The sequence below is a fragment of the Orycteropus afer genome, unplaced genomic scaffold, assembly GCF_000298275.1.
Source record: "Orycteropus afer afer isolate SDZICR_OR568_19922 unplaced genomic scaffold, OryAfe1.0 scaffold00104, whole genome shotgun sequence".
NCBI classification, from domain to species: domain Eukaryota; kingdom Metazoa; phylum Chordata; class Mammalia; order Tubulidentata; family Orycteropodidae; genus Orycteropus; species Orycteropus afer.
In genome coordinates, this window is record NW_006921691.1 from 5,230,787 (window position 1) to 5,255,929 (window position 25,143).

The window sequence follows — 25,143 nt, forward strand, 5'->3', positions numbered from 1 at the left end:
TTTTTTTTCAACCAGGCAGACTGAAAAGAAAAAATTCTGAAAACTAGGACCTGGTAGGGGAAGATTAAGAATAATAATAAAAAGAACAAAAGTATTAATAATATTAGTTATTTTAAAATAGACAAATACAAGCAAACTAATCACTAGAAAAAAGAAAGTGAAAAAGAAAAAAATAAAAATAGAGAAAAAAAAGAACAGTGGAGGACAGGGCAGAGCACCCAGGCTCCATCTGAGCACATAGACTGTGATGGAGTTCCTGTGGGCCCAGAAGGTAGGTAGTAGTGGGGTTATGGCCTCACCTCCATTCACCAAGTGGGTGTGGGGTATTAGAATAACAAGAGAATGTCGTACCTTTTCAGTCTTGCACGTCCCAAGTGTCCTTGTGGTTGCTGGAAAGTAGAAGGTGTTCTTAAGCCCCAGGAATCTGTGAGAGTGCTGTCTCTTTAAATATCCAAAATAGTCAATCCGCTTTTTAAACCTTCCAAATTGCAGTGCCCTCTGGACCGGCAAAAGTCCACAGCTCAGCCCACCTTTCTCTTCACCTTCTCCGTTTGTTCCCTAGCCACCGTGCAGAGTCCTCTGTGCAGTCTCTGACTAGCAGGGTGATTTTTAAGTTAATTCTTAGGTTCTACCACCACTCGGGAATCTCCAAGCTGTCTGTGCTGTCAGGATCACTCAGGATCGCTGCCAGACCACAGCTTTGTATGTCTCCTTTTTTGGTATTTTCAGGCAAATTCTTTTGCTAGTTGGGGTTTTGACCACTTGTATATCCTTCCCTTCAAGGCTCAGGGGTCCAAGATTATGTACTGTATCTGTGTTAATTGGTTTCCCTTTTCTTTGTTGAAGAGGGTTTGTGCAGTCTTTCTGCCTAGTCTGCCATCTTGCTGGAACCTCAAACCACCTACCTTTGGGTTAGCAGTTAAATGCTTTAACCACTGTTCCATCAGAGCTCCTTGCTGTTTTCCTTAGCAAATGTCTTTTGTGAAACCCTTACCTTGGATACAGTGCTGTTTCATCTGTACATCTTTGTATTTCATGTAGGATCAGAAGCCATCAGTTATCTCTCTGCAGAAGCTTATTGCTAGAGAAGTTGCTAATGAGGAGAGAGGCATGTTTCTTATCAGTGCTTCATCTTCTGGTCCTGAAATGTATGAAATTCATACCAATTCCAAGGAAGAACGAAATAACTGGATGAGACGGATCCAACAGGCTGTAGAAAGGTAACATTTCTTTGTGTTCGTTTTCTATGGAATGGTCTTGTTAACTTGGGGAAAATACTCTAACCATGTCTCCCCTGCATGAAAACTCTGCTTCAGCCAGAATGCCTGCTCACTGTCCCCTGCACCCACCTGCGATAGCCCTTCATCAGCAGCTCTGTCCTCCGTGTCTTCCTGCATATAATGCCCTCACCTCCCCTCTGGCAGTTTGAGTCCTGCCCATCTTTGGTGCATCTCACGTGTGTCTCACCTCCTTCACGAAGACTTCTTCCGTCAGAGTGGTCTCTTCCTTATCTGTAATTCTTTAACACTTTCTCTCTAAAATATTTATTGGGAGCTTGTCATAAACTACTTTGTAGCTCTTATTTTTTTTTTAATATGTATATATGTTTATATACAAATAGATTGAAAGCTCCTTGAGGGCAGGAACCACATTTTATGTTTCTCTGTGTGTCCAGCATCTAGGTGTCATTTAATAAATGTTTTTGGATTGGTGGATCTAAGTGTTTTAAGCACATTTACTCATTACTGTGCAAGGTCTGTTTTTATAAATGGAGGTGGGAGGTGGGAGGTGGAGAGTGATTATTCTTAATGGTAACTTGATTAGTTGGATCTTGAATGACATTATATAAAAGTTTCTCCACCTCACTGCACCATACCCAATCTGGTACTCTGTCACTAACCCCTCTAACCCTTGTACTCTACCTCCATTAAGAATGGAACTACTCAGATGTAGCAGAAAGAAAAAAAATCTTATTTTGTTTGTATCTAATGCCAGACTTGGTACTGTGGGGAGTATGTGTGTGTGTTTGTGTATGTGTGATTATTGGCATACTTGAGTCATCCTATACTTCTGTCTTTGAGAACTATGTTGTTATACAAGGTCCTTTATATACTCTGGAAATCCAATTCTCGACTGAGTGAATGGTGAATTTTCTTTATGCTGAAATGTCTTCCTTTATAAAGAAAAAATTATTATGAATATTTCTTTTGCCAAGTTCCTTCAAATGAACCTAAAGATACTTGAATTTGGTTTCAGTTGTCTCCCTTGACTATTGTCTTTTAAAGTTGCCCAGAAGAAGATGGGGGAAGGACAAGTGAATCTGATGAAGAGAGGCGGAAAGCTGAAGCAAGAGTGGCCAAAATTCAGCAGTGCCAAGGTAGGATGCAGGCACCTTGGCTTCCTGGCCAAAGCATTCTCCTCATGTGTTGGATATCTTAGCCAAGGTTCTCTAGAGAGAAAGGACCAGTGACATACACACACATAGATGTCTCTTTTTTCTCTCTACGCACGTGCATGCACACACACACACACACACAGAGAGGGAGAGAGAGAGAGAGTGTGTGTGAGAGAAATGGGGATTAGTTTATGTAATTGTAGGATCTGCCAGGTCCAAAATCTGTAGGTCAGGTGATCTGGCAGGTCCAAAATCTGTAGGTCAGGTGGCAGGCTGAAGACTTTTACAGGTTTACATCCCAGTATCTATGGGTCAAGTAACAGGAAGAGTACAGAGTGGAGAGAGGGAGTGCTGACAAAATATCTACTTATAGTCTAGAGGAAGGACACTCCCTAAGGAAATTTCAACTGATTAATTGGATTACATTATGGAAGGTCATTACATTACATTACCATTATGGAACAGCAACTAGTCTAATGTTTGGCCAAACCACTGGGAACCATATCTAGCCAAGTTGATACATAAGATTAACCATCACATTGAGAAAGCCAGGTGTCATGAGCTGAAGGCTGGAATAAATGATTAATTCAGTCCTGTGCAGCTGAGGTCCAGCACAAACAAAAAGACAAAACTGGCACTAGAAGTGGTCAAATAAGATGACTATCTCTCCCTCCTTCTGCCTTAGTGATTACACATTTATAAATACATTATAAAAATATATGTGTATAATATATATGAAATAATAATTATGGGCAGTACGGTACAGATGCACATTGGCATTGTTGGTTGATGGTCTGATTTTATGCTGTCACTGTCATGTCATAGCTACATGACTTTGGACAAGGAATCCAATTGTTCTGGTCCTCGGTTTCCAAATATGTCAAGTAAAGGAATTAGATCAACTTAGTGATTCTCAACTCTGGCTGGACATTAGAATCACTTGATCTTAAAAATATGGATGCCTAGTAGGAGCTCTGGTAGCAAAGTGGCTAAAGCACTTGACTGCTAACCAGAAGGCTGGTGGTTCAAACCCACCAGCCACTCCTTGGAAGGAAGGTTGGGCAATCCTACTTCTGTAGTGATACTGCCTCAGAAACCCAAGGAGGGGTCGCTATGGCACATAACAACAACAACAACAAGTCCCTACCCAATTGGATTAGAATCTGTGGGAAGAAGTGTGTAGGGGTTGTTATTGTAAACTCCTCCAGGTGATTCTGAGGCACAGAGGGTTGGAGAAGATGCTAGTTAAGGTCTTGGTCTTTGTGTGCTCTAAGAATTCTGTGACATGTTGAAATCAGAGGGAAATGATGGATGCAAAGATGGTCAAGGAAATTGGATGTTTAGAAACAAAAACATAAACCATCGTGTTTGGTTTTGGGCAAGACTGGCTGCAGCCTGAGGAGATTCAAGTCTTTGCATTGTTTTTCTTTGTGGGTAGTCACTCAGCATGCGCAATGCCTCCTCAATTTGCATTCCTGAGCTTAATGTTTAGTCCTAATAGAAAACAGCCTAGATAAACAATGAGTGGCTTTACAAGCTTTTCCTGGAATAGGAAAATGAGAATGGGAATGAATGTTTATTGAGTGCTTTATTTACACAAAAGACAATGGAAACTCAGAGAGGTGTTAAGTCACTTATGGAGGCCATGGTCACTAAGTAGGATAGTGAGGCTTGATAGACCCCAGGTCTGTCACACTCAACAACTTGTACTTTTCTGGTTAGACAAGAGTCAGCTGTTGTTAAGTCATTCTGACTTATAGTGACCCCATGTAGTCTGAGTAGAACTGTGCTACCTAAGGTTTTCAGTGGCTGATGTTTTTGGAAGGAGATCACCAGGCCTTTCTTCCAGGGCACCTGTGGGTAAACTCAAAATGCTAACCTTTTGGTTTTCAGCCAAGTTTGTTAAACATTTGTACCACCCAGAGACCCCTGTTAGAACCAATTTCTTGCTAACTAGCAACATCTTTGTCTTGTAACTTGGATTTTCATTTCAGTTGCTGTATTGATGTTAATAATAACCTCTATGGTAAATACTATTTCATAGAAATACTTGGTAACCAAGACCAGCAAATTTGCATGTATTTGGAGGAGAAGTTGCATATTTACGCTGAACTTGGAGAACTGAGTGGATTTGAGGATGTCCATCTAGAGCCCCACCTCCTCATTAAACCCGACCCAGGAGAGCCTCCCCAGGCAGCCTCATTACTGGCAGCAGCACTGAAGGAAGGTAAGTTGCTTCAAAAATGATTTACTTTGACAAGTTCAGCAAATGTTTATTGAGCAGCTATTGTGTGCCATGCTCTGTGGTCTTGGGGCAAAGGATACAGCAGAACAAGACAAAATCCAGACTCTCCTATCAGAATCAAGTGGCTTCTCATTCACAGTGACCCTGTAGGACTCAGTAGTACTGCCCCATAGGATTTTCTAGGCTGTAATCTTTATGAAAGCAGATTGTCAGGTCTTTTCTTCCACGGAGTCACTGGTGGATTCAAACCGCTGACCTTTTAGTTAGCAGCCATGCACTTGATCATTGCACCCACCAGGACTACATTGTCACAAAGCTAGCCCTGGGATTTAAAGAAGTCAAATTTTACCAAAAAACCGAGAATGCTTAAGACAAACACCAGATATGGATCGGAAGGTAGACTGGGCAATCTACTTTTGTAGAGATAACCACTTCGGAAACCCAAGGAGGGATTGCTATAGGTTGGAATTGACTCGATGGCAGTAAGTAAGTTTTAAGTCTCTACTAGAGGAAGTTTGAATTTTCAGCCACCTTCCCATTGCTGTCAAGTTGATTTTGACTTATAACAACCCCATGTATTATAGAATAGAATAGTACCATAAGGTTTTGTGGGCTGTAATCTTTATGGGAGCACATCTTGGAGGCTATGATAAATTTTTAAAAAATAGAGTTTATTCCAAATGTGATAGAAAGTCCTTGGAAGCTTTTAGTTATGAGTAAATTATGCTTTATATCTTAATGAGTACCTACTGTCCTTGAGTCAGATCTGACTTATAGCGACCCCTCCTTGGGTTTCCAAGGCAGTATCACTGCAGAAGTAGATTGCCCAACCTTCCTTAATAAGTACAGTGGTTGTTAAATGAACTGATTGGGAGAAGCTTTGTTTGCGTGGAGAACTGGCAGTTATAGAAGTTGAGATGAGATGTCTTGGTCTAGGCCAGGACAATCGAAGTAGATAGAAGTGGCATGTTAAAGATCTATTTTAGAAGTAATAAAGCCAAAAGTACTTTCAAATGGTCTGAACCAATGATAGGGGATAGAAAGTGTTCATTAACCTTGATAAAATCTTTATCAAATAATTTACTTACTGACCGCTTTAGCCAGCAGCTTGAACTTCCTTCTCCTCTTCCAATCCCCGACTCCAAAACCATAAACCAAACCCATTGCCATTGAGTTGCTTTCAATTCATAGCAACCCATGGCGTTTCCAAGGCTGTAAATCTTTATGGAAGTAGCTTGCCTCATCTTCCTCCTGCAGAGTAGCTGGTGGGTTTGAATTGCCAAGCTTCTGGTTAGTAGCAAGATGCCTTAACCACTGCACACCCCAATCTTTCACTTATGCAGTGAGGCAAGTCTGTCTGCTTTAATTCTTATGACCCACCACCAGTAGAGGTGCCAGGAGTGGTGATGCACTCAGCTGCTCAAAAGAGAACTCAGAGCAATTGAGATACTGGATGAGCCACAGGTTGAATAATCTATCCCTGAGTCATTGATCAACACCCAGACTGCAAAATCAAAGAACCAAACCCATTGCTGTTGAGTCGATTCTGCCTCCTAGTGACCCTACATTTTAGCAGAGATTCTTATTAGGGTGAAGGAATTCCCTTCTGTGATAAAAAAGAGACTGTTTTGTAAGGCACCCTGAATTGCCTCCCTGAGTCTTTGCTCAAGCTGTCCCTCTACTGAACTGCTTTCTTCCCTCCCTTCCCCTCTGTGTCTGCCTGTTGAATTCCATTCATCCTTCAAGGTCCTGCTCAGTCTTCATATCCTTAAATATATTTTCCTAATCCTCGCAGCTAATGTAATTGCCCTGCTTCTATATGCTACTATGTAACACTTTATAATGTTCTAATAACTTGATGGTAGAACTTAGAACTGACCACATGCTATACTGTGTATATTGTAGTAGAGTTAATGTTTAGTGTATCGTTAGTGCTTATAGTATAGTTAGTTGTATATGTTTCTTTCTTCCTCCAATCTGCAAACTCTTTGTAATAACTATCAGATGCCCAGTAGCCCTGGCACAGAGCAGATGCTCAATGAGTGTTTGTTGTACTGAATCATTGCACAGGGTGTTTTAATATTTATTTGCTACCAGGTTATGTTCTTAAAATGCTTGAACTATTTAGTGATCTAATTCACTCTTCACAAAAATGATCTCTCTTGTCTTTGATTCTTAGTATTTGCAATATTTATAGAGTCTTCAGAATCATACTATTCCACATGCTGATTGAATACCTTTTATTATAAATAGAAGACTTTTGCATCCTAGGTGGTGTTTCTCAGTCTTTGTCAGATCCTCTGAGCTGTCTGCAGTGCAAATCCTCCGTTTTCTCCCCTTAGAGGGTCTGGTCCTGCAGGTCTGGTATGAAGATTGGGAGTCTGTATTTTTTAGGCATGTTTGGGGAAATACTCTTGAAGAATACCTAATATTTCTGAACAACAGGTTTTAAAATCTTAATGCTTGGTATCATATTTAAAGTAATTGAATTACAGCAAGTTTTTCAGTGTATCAGTTTACTGAAAGTTACATTTAAAATTTTTCAATATAATGGATTTATACTTCACCTTTGAATTAATTCTTTATCATAAAAAGATGCTGAAAGTGCTGATGCGGATCACAGCTCAGCAAACTTTCTTTCTGTAAAGAGCCAGATAATGAATAGTTTAAGCTTTGCAGGCCATATTCAGTCTCTTTTGTAAATACTTCTTCTTATATTCCAGAAGATTTTGATTTACAAGATGACAGTCTGCTTAAAAACTTAGATATAAGATGCATAAGAAGTCTGAACGGTTGCAGGGTAACTGATGAAATTTTGCACCTGGTACCAAACATTGACAACTTCAGGTTAACTCTGAGAGCTATCAAACTGTGGGCCAAAGGCCACAACATCTATTCCAATATATTAGGTTTCCTCAGTGCTGTCTCCTGGACCATGCTAGTAGCAAGGACTTGCCAGCTTTATCCAAATGCAATAGCATCAATTCTTGTACATAAATTTTTCTTGGTATTTTCTAAATGGGAATAGCCAAATCCAGTGCTATTGAAACAGCCTGAAGAATACAATCTTAATTTTCTGTGTGGGACCCAAGGGTTAGTGTATTATTTTTTCCCCTACAAATTCACATTGTGTGATAACAAGTAAAGGTCATCTGCATAAACGCCAGGGAGACGCCCATCTTTATGTATGAGTGGACATGTGCATAGCATCTGTCTTCCAGATAAGCTTGACTATCACTGTCTTCTGAGATGTGAAGCATCATCAGTATGCACCCTGTGAACCACATATTGTACAGTTTTCAGTACCTACGTCACTCACATTTTAAGTCTAGAAGCACCTTGTAAGTGAAAGTTGTGTGGGCATTTGTGCTTAAAAAATAAAAGGATAACTAAAAAAAAAATTAGGTTTTGTAAACAATCCTTTAAAAATGTAAACACCATTCTTAGCTCCTAGGCCAGGTAAAAAGGACCACTGACTAAATATAGTTTGCCAATCCCTAGTCTAGATTAAAGACACTGTGGTGGTGTAGTGGTTAAGGCATTTGCCTGCTAACCAGAAGGTCAGTGGTTTGAACCCACCATGTACTCCACAGAAGAAAGGTGAGGCAGTCTGCTTCCATAAAGATTTGCAGCCTTGGAAACCCAATGGGGCTTGCTGTGAGTTGGAATCAACTCTATGGCAGTGAGTTTGGTTTGAGTTTTAGATTAAACTATCTATCCATGTTATTTATTATATATATGTATTTATTTATTTGTTCTCATTTTTGTTATTCTTAGCTGAGAGTCTACAAGTTGCAGTGACGGCCTCACAACTGGGTAATGCAGGTCAGTCATCAGAGGAAAGTTGTGCAGACTCTGGCTTGACAGATATGCTCAGTCCTAGTGATGGACCAGGACCCTCTTGTGATGGACCAGGACTGTCTACTGCTTGTAAGTGAAAATCCAGGCCTTTCTAATGAGTCTGAAAACACCCCCTGGAATGTGTAGCAGTAATGTAAAATGGAGTCAGTGTCTCTGTTCCTATTTGGAGAGGACTTGATATATTTTTTTAAATTAAGGGGAAAAAAAAAAAACAGAATAAATGTGCTAGCATACTTTATATATAATAAAGACACTGGTATTCTGAGGACTTAAAGAGTAGTTGATGCATTATACTGCTCTGTTCCCCGGGTAAACTTTGTACTTTCCCCAAGCCCTTGTTCATTTTTGATATACTTTATTGAACAGAGTTTTGAAAGAACTTCTTTTGACTTTCAGATTTTTCAAAAAGGGTCCTTGTAGCCCATTAGAGGAAAAAACCTTTAAAATTAATCTCATTTACTGCAACGGAGAAGATTAACTCAGAAAATTAGAAACACGAAATGCACATATGGAGTTTGGTGATATGGTTAAAAGGCAGAAGGGCTAGAAGATTCTTGGCCTATATCATCTTAGTTAAGGTTAGAATTAGTTTATTAAAACAAATGTTTAAATATATATTAAATAGAGAAAAAGTATTCATCTAGGTGATTTCTCACAACCAATTGATACTATTAGGTACCTAGTTTGATGTAAATACATGTATGTGTCACTTAACATCCACAATACATTCTATGAAATAGGACTTTATGTGATTTAAACACTGTGGGAACACCATATTAAAACCTCATGGGAGCCCACTTCTGGTCATCCTCACCTTTGCTGTTATCGCTGGAGCTGCTGGCAGAGGACGGAGGACTAGGCACTGATAGCTGTGGTGGCTTAGAGGGCATGGAGAGATTGGAACAAGAGGAAATGAAGGTGAATGGAGTAGCACGTGCCTAGCCCCGCCCACAGTTCCATCCGCTTGAGCCGCAGGCTGCCACCACCTGCCTGGCGGACAGAGCTTGCAAGCCCACTCCCAGAGCCATGCCCTCTGCCTCACCTATCTGTGTCCCAGCTGCGGTCTAATGCTGCAAGAGTCTGGATTTGGGGTCTTTAAAACCATTACAGGATAATAATAAAAATGATGGCTGCTTTTCCTGGGGCGGAGGGGAACAAACCTTACGGGACTGCAGACATGGATGGGGTTGGCTACTGTCTGAAATGATGCTAAGCAATGCATACCTGTATTTAATACCACACAAAAATTTCTGAGATAAGCACATAAAGTATATTTTCCATCGCGTATGGGTGATAAAACCTTACTTTCGCAAGGTGTTATACGCACGAGATAAAATGGTTTCAGTAGCTAGAGATTGGAGGAGTAAATAGTTGTAGAGTTTCTTTGGTTAATTAAGATATAGAGAAGTAGCACAGGTTTTTAATTCTATACACTTTTTTTTTTTTTTTTTTTAAACTGGGGTCAGTCATATACTTTTCCCTCTCAATTTCTTCTTTTTCTAATCCTGAGTTTCTATTTTCAGAATGGGTACATATATTTTCCGTTTCTACAGAGCCCAGATTCATCAGGGGAGTTGTACTGCCCTGAGTGACTCCCCTTTTAAAGAAGAGCCTCATTATGCCATTGCGGAAGTTCTATCTAAAAATACATGCGGGGCTCTGCGGCTCTCAGCCTCGCCCCAGAGACAGCTGGAGAGGCTCGTTCTCCATTGCTGCAGCTGCTCCGAGCACGTGACCGCACCTTCCCTCCCTGGAGGGCAGCCGCTGAAGGTTCTCCCTATGTGTATCCACATCCCTCCTTGGGAGAGTCCCAAGAGGCTATCATTGCATCTGCTAGAACCATTGAGAGGCTTTTATAGTGGTCTTATATCAGATTCATGTAAGGAAGGTTCAGGGTCAGGTTGGTGGGGTCCTGTACCCCTAAAGCCTGTTCAGTTCTGGCCTGGATTAAAATACAGTACCATAAGAGGTTGGTTCTCTTTATAATATTGCTGAGGGAGGATGACTATTCCTAAATGAAGATCTATAACTGAGTGGTTCTGTGATTGGTTTTGAGAACTGGTTCCCTCTGGGTTGGGCCCATGTCAGTCTGACATTAGGGACCAAGCAAAACCAAAACCAAACCCACTGCCATCCAGTGGATTCTGACTCATAGCTATGCTACAGGATGGAGTAGAATGCCCCATAGAGTTTCCAAGGCTGTAAATCTTTACAGAATCAGACTATCTCATTTTTGTCCCATGGAACAGCTGGTGTGAAGCACTGACCTTTTGGTTAGCAGCCTAATGCTTTAATCGCTGTCCTACCAGAGCTCCTAGAGGCCAATCAAGACCCCCTATTTTTAGTCCTCAACACCCTTGAGCAGATAGATGGATAGAAGGTACTTTCTGTAAAGTTCTGTCTACTGGAGACTCCTTAGACCAGCTTGAAACTAAATATAGGAAGAGAGAGACCTGACCTGTATTCCATTTCTCTGCCTTAACTGAGCTCACCATCAGCTTCTTTATCTGTTTGATTGTCCTCATTTCTATGATGGTAAATGAGATAGTTGTTGTTGTTGTTGTTGTTATGTGCCATCAAGTCGGCCCGACTCATAGCGACCCCTCCTTGGGTTTCCGAGGCAGTATCACTACGGAAGTAGGCTTGCCCGACCTTCCTTCCGAGGAGTGGCTGGTGGGTTTGAACCGCCAGCCGTCTGGTTAGCAGGCAAGTGTCTTAGCCACTATGCTACCAGAGCTCCCTACCTAATTCTTTGGTAATGCCTTTGGAATCTCCTTAAAAGTTAAGACAAGTACCCAATTTTGACTATTTCCTTTGAGTGACAGATAACAAATCCCTATATAATTTCCTTTCCCTGTAAGTGATTAAGCATTGACCAATTTATGCAAAATGAACTTGGTTTTTAGCTGCTATCATTTGAAGCAGTTTCTGCTTAAACAAACAAAACAGTCTCTTTGTATCAGAAAGGGTCTTTGGAGTTCTAGAGGACTTTCATTTTCTTAAGATAATGATTTAATTTTCATTAATCTAAACAAAGAAAAAAAAGTATTTCCTTTACCAGAATAAAAAATTCAAGATGGCACTGTATAAAGAATTGTATAAACAGTATCACCAAGTGAATATTTATTTTATCATGGTCTTGATTGGACGTGGTTCCACTGAAATCCTATACATGAAACAGCTTTGAAAAGTCTAGTTTTAATCCACGTAATGTTAACATGGTATACATTTTGACCTATTTGGCATGAGTAAGCAGTTAAATAAAACCCACCAAGGGAGGCTTACTAGACAAAGTGAAATCTGTATTTGGTACTTAAGACATTCCTGGGCTTGTTTCTGTGTGTGTGAATGCAGAGCATAAGTAAGAAATGGGAGGAAAAGAAATCCATTTGGAAAATGTTTTAAAATAAGTTGTTCAGAGATAGGGAGAGGCTCTTGGTTTGTGAAGATGATGAGATCATGAAGTGTTGGTCATCTCCACTCTTCTTAGAAAGATGTCTCGCTCTTGACTTTGGACTCCTACCTTCTCAACCCAGTTTCTTTTCTGGTGCCCTTGTGCTGCTCCAGGAGCCTTCTTACAGACCTGTCCCCTGAATGTCACACCTGGGTCTTCCAGGGGCCCTTGCTTTTGCTCTTCAGCACCTGTTTTACATTTCAGCCTTCAAGGGGGCCTCTGCCTGTTGAGCGGAAGTGAGCTGTAGAGTCTACCCTCTCTAGCCCACAGACATTCCATGAACAAATACCTCACTGCAAGGAACAGATAAAAATGGAAAAGTAGATGATAATTTATGCCGTTTGTAAGGTTGGGATCTATTAGTGTGTAAGCTCCATGAGGGCAGGGACTGTTCAGTAGCTACTGTTTTGTGATATCTCTTATTTCAAAAAATGTGTCAGCTGTATACAAAAGAGCCCAATCTGCTGGCTGATGTTTGATCTTGTCCTTTTTGTTTCTGTCTCAATGGTGCACTTCCAGCACTAGTCACAGAAGGGACAGGAGGAAGAGGCTGTTGGGATGTGGATCCCGGGATCCATGGTGTTGTAACCGACTTGGCTGTCTCTGATGCAGGGGAGAAGGTATTGTTAACTGATTTGTTGGTAAACAGCACCTGTTACTTTGTGTAAAATAATAATAATAATAAAAATTACCTCAGGTCCTGGTGTCGAGAGCAGTGAGTAGAATGAAAATGTTTACCTGAATTGTTCTCAATTAATTGAAATACTTATATTTAAACTTTCTAATTTATTTCTTCTTAAATGTTCTTGCTCTTCTTAAATTATGTAGGTGTGAACAAACAAACCATTGAAAAGTTATTAAAAAGATTTAAAAACTGAATGTGTCTGTGTGTCTGCGCTCTCTTCTTTTCTTGTCTTGCTTCCTGCACTGGGCGCCTTTCTTTAGCTTTCCACTGACTACGTTTGTCAACTCTTTGGCTGAGAGGTGGTCCCGGGCATTGGGGTCATTACTGCAACTTGAGAGGGCTATCATGGCTGAACTAATTTTTATTTTGGAATATTCTTGCTTTGTTCACCTTCTTTGACTTTCCTTTTCCTTTCAAATTACTTGTTTCCCTGATATCCCTCTTATTTTCAGCTATTTTTTTTTTTTAAAAGACTTAATTAACCTGACCAATTTTTGTTGGGGCTTGTTTGATTTACTGTATACATTGGTCATGACCTCTCTTTAAAAATTAAATGCATGAAACTTCCTATTAATTTCAAGTGACATTAAGGTATCAGATATAGAGAGGGAATAAGAATATAACTTTGGAGGGTGGCATCTTTGTATTATCTGGAGCTCACGAATTTAGCTTTATCTAAGATTGAATTAGGCATATTACCCCACAATTATTGTAGTTAGGTGCCATGGAGTCAGAGTCAGAGCTGACTCATGGGACCCAGTCTATAACAGAACAAAACACTCTGCCCAGCCATGAGCCGGGCTTACAATCCTTGCTGTACCTGAGCCCATTGTTGCAGCCACTGTGTCAATCCAGCTTGTTGAGGGCCTTCCCCTTTTTTTACTGACCCTCCACTTTGTTGTTGTTGTTGTTATGTGCCGTTGAGTCGGACCCAATCATAGTGACCCCTCCTTGGGTTTCCGAGGTAGTATCACTACGGAAGTAGATTGCCCCATCTTCCTTCCGAGGAGTGGCTGGTGGGTTTGAACCGCCAGCCTTCTGGTTAGCAATCAAGTGCCTTAGGCACTACGCTACCAGAGCTCCTCAGTTAATAGGTTAGGTTTAGGTTTAGGTTTATTAAAAATCACCAAATGATTAAAAAACAATTAAATCTGTATGTAACCCAAAAGGAAAAAACCCTTTGTGTGAATCACCAGCTGCAACTATGCACACCTACCACTAGGTGGCGGGCCAACCTCGTTAAAAAGAAAAGCTAAGCAAGCCTGCTTTGTCTCAAACCTAGTGGTTCTTTGAGATAAGTGACTCTCATGTAGTATAATCCAGTTCATTTCTGGGTTTCTAATTTTTAGAGAAGTTTTAACTTTTTTCATAAAAATTTAATTTATTTTATAAAATTCTACTTATTTATTTATTTATTTTTTTAAATAAAAGTTCATATTGCAAAAGCAACAGAGTGTGGATGGGAAAGAACAGAACTAGAAGAACAGAGAGAACTCTGAAAGTCACTACAGAACAGGGCTGCCTAGCCTGGGACCCACTGACTCCTGGACCCCAGGGCACTGGGAACCCTCTGGAGTTTGATGTAAAAGTTCTGTGTAGGGTCATAAGGCATCTGGGCTGTAAAGAGATTCCAGTGTTTTCCTCAATTTCTCAGAGGGGCCTTGACACACTCTAAAAGGTGAAGAACAGGACTGCTGGCAGTATTTTGTCTCCTAAATTATGAAATCTTCCATACAGCCAGGCATAGATGCAATGACTCTAAACTTCCTGTGCTTTCCCATCTTTTCCCACCCTGTTAAAGGTGTTGCTTAGTCAGAAAATTGCTAGTTGCAGTGTAGGGGAAGAGCCTGGGGGAGGAAGAGGGAAGAAATCTGGCTAGCTCAACGTGTCCTAGTGAGCCCTGAACTAACTGAATTAAGCGAGAAGTCCAAAGTTACCTCAGGACATTACTAAGGGTAATGGTTTCTTCTTCTTTTTTTTCTCTTTTTAAATTTTTATTGTGATTTGGGTGAAAGTTCACAGAGCAAATTCATTTTCCATACAGCAGTTCACATATACTTTGTCTCATGACATTGACTGCAATCTCCCACAATGCAACACTTCCCCTTCCACTTCCTCCCCATAGTTACCTCTTCCCTGTGTCCTTCCCTCCCATGCACTCCTGCCCCTCTGCCCAAGCTGTCTCCCTGTGCATACACTGCCGTTCTGTTCTCCCAAGATTGATCTCTCCAAGGAGTGTATCTACCTGATGTAAATGTGGCTGACGGTTTCTTACACTTAAATTTAGATCTCCTCAGATAACAAGAAGTGTCGGGGTTCTGCTTATCTCCCCTAGGATAAGGAGTATACAGTGGATGCTTAATATTTGTCTACTGAGTAGACTATAATCAAATTCAATTGATAGTCATCCACTTGATAAACATTTGTGGAGTGTCCATTACTTGTCGGGTATCATTCTTTGCTTTGGGACTATAGCACTGAACAAACAGAGCAAGACTGCTACTCAGTGGCTTCCGTTCTAATAAGAGAAGGCAAACAATAAACCAGTGAGCAAATGTTCAGTTTAATTCTTGACACTGGAAACCCTCACTGTCCACTTGGACCCTTAATGTGTGCTGTGGGAGAGAGAAAGAATGAGGCACAGACCCCTGCTGTCGAGGAGCAGATGGTCTCCTGTAGCCTCACACATACCCTCTGCTGATAGCACTTCTACTAAGGAAGTCAAGGTCCAGTGGACTCGGAGGTGTGGTAGGTTATGGAGCAGGCCAGCTAAGAGGTTCCCTGTGAACCTCAGGGTCTGGTTTCTCCTCCAAGTCACTGGCTATTTGGACTTTATGAATCACAGATGCTGAGACAGGGAGCTAGAGGCCAGCTGTGATGTTGTCTAGCTTCCACATCTGGCCTCCAGGACACAAGGGGCCAACCTGGCCTGGGAGACAACTACTGCCTGGGCCCAGAGAGCTTGATTACAGTGTGGTTTGCACAAGGTAAATATTGTCACTTACTTAGAGTTTGCAGGATCTCCTTACTGTCACCCATGCTACTTTTGTTTTAAGGTGTGACTGCTTGGTGGTTGGGCAAAGAGTTGTATCTTAAACACTGACTTTGCACAAAGAGGCTTCTTGGTATCAAGTCATTGCTTAAATTCAATAGGCTTTTATTTCTGGGGGAAAACGGAGTCAATATAGGTGAGATGACCAAGTCTAAAGTGTGAAATGGTATACCTGAGGTCAAACGTTTGGAACATGACAGTGTAGCTTTTTAAGAGTAAAGTGATTATTCATTTTTTTATGTTTTTTATGTATTTTAGGTGGAATATAGAAGTTTTCCAGGTTCTTCACAGTCAGAGGTATACTCTAAACATTATACAACCGTCTTCTCTTTATTTGTGCACAAAGATTGCTTTTTCAAGACTTTGACATGTTTGATCTTATTTTTCAGATTATACAAGCTATACAGAATTTAACCCGTCTCTTATATAGCCTTCAGGTAACTGCCCTTCTCTAATTTTTGACCTTGTGATTGTTTCTCTTTTTTGCAATTCACTTTGTTTGATGATTCCCAGATTTTAAAAATTAGTACAATTGAGAGGTCTTGAAAGAATGCCAGCCCCTTAAGTGCAACTCAGCTAGATGTGTTGAACTTCACCTGGTTTTGTAATCACGAGGCAACACCACCACCACCACATTTTCGACCATTCTTCTCTGAAACCATAAAACAGTTCATATCTTTAAAAAAATATATTGATGAACATGATCTGGCTTCAAGTTTACAATGAAACTCTTAGGAGAGTGTAGCGTGACTTCAGATTTTCTGGTGAAAACTTAAATTCACACCTAACCTTGTTTCACTTCCACATGTGGCTTTTGTTGTTAGATGCCCTTGAATCAGTTCCAAGTCATAGGGACCCTGTGTGCAATAGAACGAAATACTGCCTAGCCCTCCTCCATCCTTGGAGTCATTGCTGTATTTGAGCCCATTGTGGCAGCACTCAGTTGCTAACCGAAAGATTGGCAGTTCAAACCCATTAGCTGCTTTGTAGGAGAAATATGTGACAGTCAGCGTCCATAAAGATAACAGCCTAGGAAACCCTATGGGGCAGCTCTACCCTGTCCTGTAGGGTTGCTGTGAGTTGGAATCAACTCGACGGCAGTGGGTAGGCCTTTAGAGTAGTTAAATTCATATGCTTCTTCATTTCTTTGGTTTGTTCATCCATCTACCATGTATTAAATGCCTTCTGTATACTGGTACTGTGCTGTGGGCTGAACACACAAAGATAAATGCACCACAGAGCCTACCCACAAGTGGCTCCCTATCTTTCAGAGAAAAGAAATAAAAATCATGCTTGTGTTGGAATTATGGTGCTGGATGTCCTTTACACCATGCATAAGAAAGAGACAAAATGCATCCAATTATTTATTTTACTGATTAAACATTTTCCAATGATACTAGGAAAGTCATATCTGTACTGTAGAAAACTTTGAGCATATACGTAAGTACAATAAAATGACAATTTTATAGAGAGAATACTATTATCTGTTCAGGTATTTCCGTCCAGTCCTTTTTTTACCAATTGTGATTTGGGTGAAAGTTTAAGAGCTAGTTGATTTTGCATTCAATGATTGACGCACATTTTGTTTTGTGATATTGATTTCAATTCCCACATTGTAACACCCCTTCTCCTGCTTGCTCGCCATGTTCACCATTTCCCTTTGTCCTTCCTTCCTATCCCTTCCTAAATCCTTAGCTTTATCCCTGCACAAATGCTGCCCTTTTGGTCTCATATGGTTGGTTGTTCTAATGAATGCGTACCTCCCTGGTGTTATTGTTTACCTTATAGACTTGTCTGTTGCTTGGCTGAAAATGGAACCATGGTGGTGAGTTCAAGTCCAGACTTGAAGGGTGTCTAAGGGCCATAGTCTTGGGGTTTCCACCAGTCTCTATCAGACTGGTAAGCCTGGTCTTTTTATGATTTTGATTTTTGTTCCACATTTTTTTCCTGCTCTATCTGGGACCTCCTGAGGAGTTCTGGTGGCTTATTGCTTAAAACATTTGACTGCTAACCAGAAGGTTGGCAATTCAAGCCTAGCAGCCACTCCAAAGTATGAAGACTGGGCAGTCTACTTCTGTAAAGATTTACCGTCGTGGAAACCCAAAGAGGTCGCTATGAGTCAGAATTGACTTGATGGCAGTGAGTTGGTTTGGTTTTGGTATCTGGGGCCTCCTATTGTCATCCTTTTCAGAGTAGTCAGCACTAGTAGCTGGGTACCATCTAATTCTCCTGGTCTCAGGGTCGTGGAGGCTGGGGTTCACGTGGTCCACTAGTCCTTTGGACTAAGTGTTTCCTTGCATCTTAGGTTTTCCTCACTCTTCTTTGCTCCACACAGAGAAAGACCAATAGTTGCCCCTAAGATGGGCTCTTATAAGCTTTTAAGACCCCTGTCACTACTCATCACAGTAGGATATATAACACTGTCTTTGTGAACTATGTTATACCAGTTGACCTTAGTGTCCCCCAAGATTATAGTCCTGAGCCCCCAGACCCAGTGACTCGTTCCCTCAAGGTGTTTGGTTATGGCTAAGAAGTTTTCATAGCTTTGACCTCTGTACACTCTACTATATTCATGGGTATATTTACAGTGTATATACATACATGTATATGTATGTATCTGTCTATATTTGTGGGTGTAGTTCCATTCACCTTCCCACCCCTGTTCAGCTTCAGTGTCTATCTGTGCATCCACTCGTAGATTATTGTTATTACAGGGTTGTATGTGGAATTATATTTATCTTTGTTGCCTTTAACTCTGTGCTTCCCCAGTGTTTCCCTCCAGTCTTTTGGACTCATTTTATACATACTTTTCACAAAATGCATCTAATCCCTTACAGTTCACATTTTTGTGTTATTATAAATAACATTGTGGTAGCCATCCTTGGTATACTAATCTAGTCAGAATTATCTGCGAGTTTCCTTAGGATAAATTCCTAAAATTATTTTTTTTAGGTTTTTGATAGACATCACCAAAATCAATCAATCTCTCTCTTTTTTTCATTCTGATATTCTCTCCTTCTGCATTTGATAGTAGATCAAGATATCTGATTATCTTAATTTGCATTTCTCTGATTACTGATGAGTGGAACATTTTTTTTGTCACCCACTTATTAGCCATTCAGCTTTCATATCTTATACCTGTTGGAAAAAAAAGTAATCAAAGATGAAAGTGAATTTAAGTTTTCATCAGAAAATGTGAAGTTATGTTACATTTATACTTCGGCTGATTCAGGCTTATTTCTATTATATTCTATTGACCATCTGTCTATTCTTGCTTCAGTAGCATTCTCCTAATTATTACAGCTGTGGGTTACATTTGAATATATACAGTGCTGTTATTGTGTGCTGTTAATTCAATCACTATTCTTACCTATATATTCTTTCACAAGGCTGCCAAATTTATTACCTCCTACAAAGACTGTTAAATTAAAACCTCATTATATTTATTAACTAAATTTGGGAGCCACTGCACCTTTGTAGTAGTCATTTTTCTTTTCTAAGAACATAGTGTCATTCCTCTCTCATGTTCTACTAAAAATCTTTGTAGTCATCTTCATATAGATATGGTATATTTTTTCTTACTATGATTATTTCTAGGTATTTGTCCTTTTGTTGCAATTGTGAATGGATTATTTTTTTTCCATTATGTTTCCCCACTTGTTGCTGGTATAAATGTATTTATTTTGTAATGTCTAACTCTTTGAAGTTGATTTTTTTTTTAATCTATTCTTCGTTGTTTTCCAAGTAGAACGTAAAAATTTGAAAATAATGATATTGTGGCTGTTCTTCATTTTCATTTTCTTGGCTTCTTGCTTTGGTTGAGCTTCAGAAACTGTATGAAATAGTCATGGTGTTAGTAAGCATCCTTGTCTTGTTCAAGATTTTGTGAGAATAGACGTTAGGTGTCTTACATTAGCTGGTCTGGGACAGATGCTCTTAGAGATAGATTTATCATTTAAAGCAAATATTCCTTCTTTTAAATGTTAACTGAGAAGGGATGCAGTTTAGGTAGAGTTCATTAACTTTAAAAAATATTATTGTAATTTTGGAGAAAATTTACATAGAAAATTAAGTTCTCATTTTTCTGGTGGTGCAGTGGTTAAGATATTTGGCTGCTAACCAGAGGGTCAGCAGTTCAAACCCACCAGCAACTCCCCATGAGAAAAATGAGATAGTCTGTTTTCATAAAGATTTACAGCCTTGGAAATCCTATGGGGCAGTGCTACTCTATTCTATAGGGTTGCTATGAATCAGAATCAACTTGATGGCAGTGGGTTTTTTTTTTTTTTTTCTTTTGATACATATTATTCAGTGACATTGGTTACACTTTTCACAATATGTCAGCAATCTCATTTCCATGCTGGTTGTCAGCATTATATCAGCATTTCCATGCTGCTTTTTCTGTTTCCATTAATGTAACTTCCTTGTACCCCTGTTACTTTCTCATCTTTGACCTAGGGTTAATGTTGACCATTAGAAGCACAATATAATGGATGATGTTATTTATTTTATGAACCACTCTATCTTTTGAATGATAGGTAACCTTTGGGAGTGATTTGAGTTCCACGTTTCAAAGGGTATCCAAGGACAATAGTCTGAGTTTCCTCTAGTCTTTACGGGTCCAGTAAGTTTGGCGTTTTTTTAGAAATTTGAGTTTTGTTCTACATTTTTCTCCCATTCTACTTGGGATCCATCTATTGTGCCCCTGGTCGAAATGGTTGGTAGTGGTAGCCAAGCACTATCTAGTTCTCATAGTCTCAAGGTGGGTGAGGCCATAGTTCACGTAGATTGTCAGTCCTATAGAACCGTTTCTTCTTTGAGTCTTTGATTTCCTTCTCTTTTTGCTCCAGATGAGTCAAGACCAATAGTTGTATCTTATAGAGTACATTAACATTTGAGAGATGAAAACATTGAGCTTCCTGACTTGTTTTGCCTGGTGAAATACTCTCAAAGTGTTTCAGTCTCTTCTTTATGACCCTGAGTGCAGGCAGCCCTGTGGGGATTCAAAGCCCAGAAAAGCCCAGTGACCTGAATGACCTAAGTTTTGCAAGATATTTTGTTGGAGCAACAAAAGGTATATGGAATTCTATAGTGGATTCCCGCAATCTAGTCAAGCTTTTGAGTTACACAAGCTATGATTTCAATTCATGGCAGTCGTCTCTTTTGAAGCTGGATCTCTTATGTATGATAGAAGTTTTAACTTAAGCATTTTTTCAGATGAAAATAAAATTTGTTTTCTATATGAGGAGCCCAGAGTTAGAGATGAGGTATATGCAAGGCAGAAAGGAAAGGACATGAAGCTATTCCAGCAAAGCAAAGTTAAAGGAGAGTGAGTTGGGACTTTCCCTAAATGTGAAAAGCAAATGTTGTTCTTTGTCCTAAACATAAATGCAAACTTTAAGTGAGAAATGTATATCCAGTCTTCAAAATGCATCTCTGTGCTAGAGAAGAGAATGATCTGATCCCAGATGTTAAGTAGACACGAAGAATACTTCATGCTAGCACTTGATTCTTCTAATTGTATACTTACTTGTGAGTTATCATAGCCTGTGGTAGTTTTAAGAGCTCTGGTAGTGTAGTGCCTAAGGCATTTGACTGCTAACCAGAAGGCTGGCGGTTCAAACCCACCAGCCACTCCTCGGAAGGAAGGTTGACCAGTCTACTTCTGTAGTGATACTGCCTTGGAAACCCAAAGAAGGGTCGCTATGAGTCAGATCCGACTCGACGGCACACAACAAAAACAACAACAACATGGTAGTTCTGACATATAGAATATTGGATTTTTGTTTGTTTCACTCTAATGACATCTTAGGATTTATTAGACTTAAATGGTGGTATATTGTCTCTAGTTTGTTCTAGCCAAGTAAGCAGAGTCCTAAATGTTCATTGTTATGTGCTGCTTACTTCATATTTAAAGAGTAAAGTAATTAGTATCTATTTTCAGTGATAGTCATTGCTCTCTTTACAATAATTTCTAAAAGCCATTTATCAAATATTCAGATGAAATTTAAAATTTTCAACTTAAAGTATATAAATGTATTTCAAAAGCCCTAGTGAATACATTTTTTATGTCTTATTGTAAGTATCAATTAAAAATGTATCTTAGTTCTTTAACTTATAAAAGTATAGGAAACTGCTCATTGAACAAAGAACAAAGATGGTCCAGTCTCCATCTTCCCAGCATTTGTTAAATGGAGATTTATAAAAAATTTTAGGAAGGAAAAATGGGAAAGTATTCCCAGGGGAGCAATAATTTCACACACAAAGTCAAAACACACACACATACCCAGTATGTGTCCATTTTCAATTTGTCCCTTCTGTATTTTTTTTGCACTTTAAATGGGAACTTCTAAAATTAAAAGCTTCCAAGGGCATTCACAGGATTTTTGGTTTTCTGGAATCCTTCCAAATCTTGGCAATTATTTCCTATGATGCTGCCAAACTTTTCATAGATAGATACCATAACTCAAAATATTTTTATAATCTGATTGGTAATGTCCTCTGAGCTTTAAAATATCTGTTTTCCCTTAATCATTCCAGCCTCCTGTTAGAAATCTATTAAATGAATGAATTTCAGCTTAATTGTTTAATCGTGCTATAACACAAAGAAACACTAATAACTGGACTAGCTTAAACCAATTTTATATCACCTGAAAACAGTATTAACTGCTATTTTGGGGCATGATATTATAAAAATATTATTTATCAAAAGTTTCTATTCTAGATGGTCGACTTTTATTTATTTATTTATATTGTTATTTGGGTGAAAATTTACAGAGCAAATTCACTTTCCACACAACAGTTCACATACACTTTGTCTCATGACATTGACTACAATTTACCCCAATGCAACAGCTCCCCTTCCACTTCCTCCCAATAGTTACCTCTTCCCTGTGTCCATCCCTCCATGCACTCCAGCCCCCTGAGCTGTCTCCCTGTGCATAAACACCCCTTCTTTCTCTCGTGATTGTTCTCTCCAAGGAGTGTATCTACCTCAGGTATATGTTCAACTCATATGCCTGTCTTTTGTTTGGCTGGAAGCCACAGGAATGGGTTCAGTTCCGGACCTGAAGGGCAGCTAGGGGCCATAGTTTTAGTGGTTCCACCAGGCTCTATCAGACCAGCAAACCTGGTCCCCCCCCCTTTTTTTTTTTCTCCAAATGATTTTGAGTTTTGTTCCACATTGTTCTCCCTCTCTATCCAGCATCTCCTACATAGATCCCCCTCCGAGTGGTTGACATTGGTAGCCGGGCACCATCTAGTTCTTCTGGTCTCATAGTCGTATAGGCTGAGGATCGCATGGTATACTAGTCGCTAGGACTAATTATTTCCCTGAATCTTTGGTTTTCTTCATTCGTCTTTGCTCTGGATGAGGAGAGACCCATGATTGCATCTAGATGGCTGCTTGCAGGCTTTTAAGATCCCAGTCACTACTCACCAAAGTAGGAGGTGGAATAATGTTTTGTGTAGTATGTTATGCCAATTGACCTTGATGTCTCCTGTGACTATGGTCCTGAGCCCACTGGTTCAACTACTTGGTCCTTCTGGGTTGCTGGCTGTGACCAAGAAGTGACTACAACCTTGTCCCTTGTCAGCTCTACTGTACACCTGGGAATTTTTACAGATCATACAAATACACTTATAGGATCATTGTCTGCCAATCTTATACATGTTCTTGGATACACTCCCCACTTCATAGACATACCTAATAATTCAGCCTGTCCACCCATCTATCCACCTGTATACCCATGTTTGCCTTCACTGACAACACAGTACTCTATGTGCAAAAGGGTTCATCTTTGTTGTCTGTCCTTCCCATGTACCTCTCTATGTCTTCTTCTTCCACAATGCTACCATATTGATCACTCAGACTTGGTACATTGCCCTTCTCTTCACCCAAATCAATACTTATCTCTACCTATCTAACAGTGTTTCCTCCCCTCTCCTCCCAATCTTGGTAACCAACAAAGAAAATTTCCTTCCATAGATAAACCTTTCCTGGAATTTTACAATAATGGACTAATACAATATTTGTCCTTTTGTGATTGACTTATTTCACTCAGCATAATGTCCTCCAAGTTCGTCCATGTTATGTGGTGTTTTGCAGATTCTGTGTTATTGTTTAGGGTTGCATAGTATTATATTGTGTGTATGTACTATAGTTTCATTATCCATTCCTCAGTTGATGGACACCTAGGTTGTTTCCATCTTTTGGCTATTGTAAATAGTGCTGCGATGAACATGGGTGTGCATATGTCTGTTCTTGTCCTGGTTCTCCCTTCTTTAGGATATATACCTAGTAATGGAAAGGCTGAATCAAATGGTATTTCTAATTCCAACTTTGTAAGGAATTACTATACTGCTTTCCACAGTGGTTGTACCATTTTACAGTCCCACCAGCAGTCTATGAGAGTCCCAATCTCTCCACATCCTCACCAGCATTTGTTATTTTCTGTCTTGTTGAACTCTGCTACTAGTGCTGGGACAAGATGGTATCTCATTGTTGTTTTGATTTGTATCTCACTAATGGCTAATGATGGTGAGCATTTCTTCATATGTTTGTTGGCCACCTTAATATCCTCCTTGGTGAAGTGTCTATTCATGTCTTCTGCCCATTTTTTTAAATTGAATTATTTGTCTTTTTGTTATTGAGGTGTTGGAGTTTTCTATAAATTCTAGAGATAAGTCTCTTGTCAGATATATCATTGCCAAATATTTTTTCCCAATCTGTAGGTTCTCTTTTGACTCTTTTGGAGAAATCTTTGGAAGCACATAAAAATTTAATTTCTAGAAGGTACCATTCATCTAGTTTCTCTTCTGTTGTTTGTTCATTTTGGGTTATATTTGATAGTATATTTAGGCCATATATTAAGGCCCCTAAGTTTGCCCCTAGTTTTTCCTTGTGGAACTTTATAGTTTTATGTTTTACATTTAAGTCTTTGATCTTTCTGGAGTTAGTTTTTGTGTATGGTGTGAGGTACAGATCTTGTTTCATTTTTATGTTTGACTTTTATTTTTATGTCTTCATGAAAGCAATGTAATTGGAGTAATTTTTGGTCTGGATTCAAATAAAAGATACTTCTGTTTTTAGGTGCCATCAGGTCAGTTCTGACTCATAGTGATTCTGTGCACAACAGAACAGAACACTTCCTGGTCCTGCATCATCCTCATAGTCATTGCTATATCTGAGCCCATGGTTATTATAACCTCTTTGTCAATCTGTCTTCCCCTTCTTCACTGACCCTTTACTTTATGCAGCATGTTTGCCTTCTTCTACTGGTCCCTCCTGAAAACATGCCAAAGTAGGAGAGACAAAGTCTGGCCATTCTTGCTTCTAAGGAGCATTCTGGCTGTACTTCTTCCAAGACAGATTTGTTTCTTCTTCTGGCAGTGCATGGTATTTCAGGATTATTCACCAACACCATGATTAAAATTCATCAATTAATCTTCA

General features: G+C 39.6%; 1 protein-coding gene across 1 annotated transcript in view; it reads left to right on the forward strand.

Moving 5' to 3' along the window:
• The window catches only part of ARHGEF28 (Rho guanine nucleotide exchange factor 28), a 223,182-nt gene that overhangs the window by 129,288 nt on the left and 68,751 nt on the right, over window positions 1–25,143 (forward strand). The window contains exons 19-25 of the mRNA XM_042781320.1: window positions 1,042–1,220; window positions 2,286–2,377; window positions 4,440–4,622; window positions 8,418–8,570; window positions 12,475–12,575; window positions 15,951–15,989; window positions 16,082–16,129. Of these exons, the coding sequence (XP_042637254.1) occupies window positions 1,042–1,220; window positions 2,286–2,377; window positions 4,440–4,622; window positions 8,418–8,570; window positions 12,475–12,575; window positions 15,951–15,989; window positions 16,082–16,129 (795 nt within the window). The remainder of the gene's footprint in view (window positions 1–1,041; window positions 1,221–2,285; window positions 2,378–4,439; window positions 4,623–8,417; window positions 8,571–12,474; window positions 12,576–15,950; window positions 15,990–16,081; window positions 16,130–25,143) is intronic.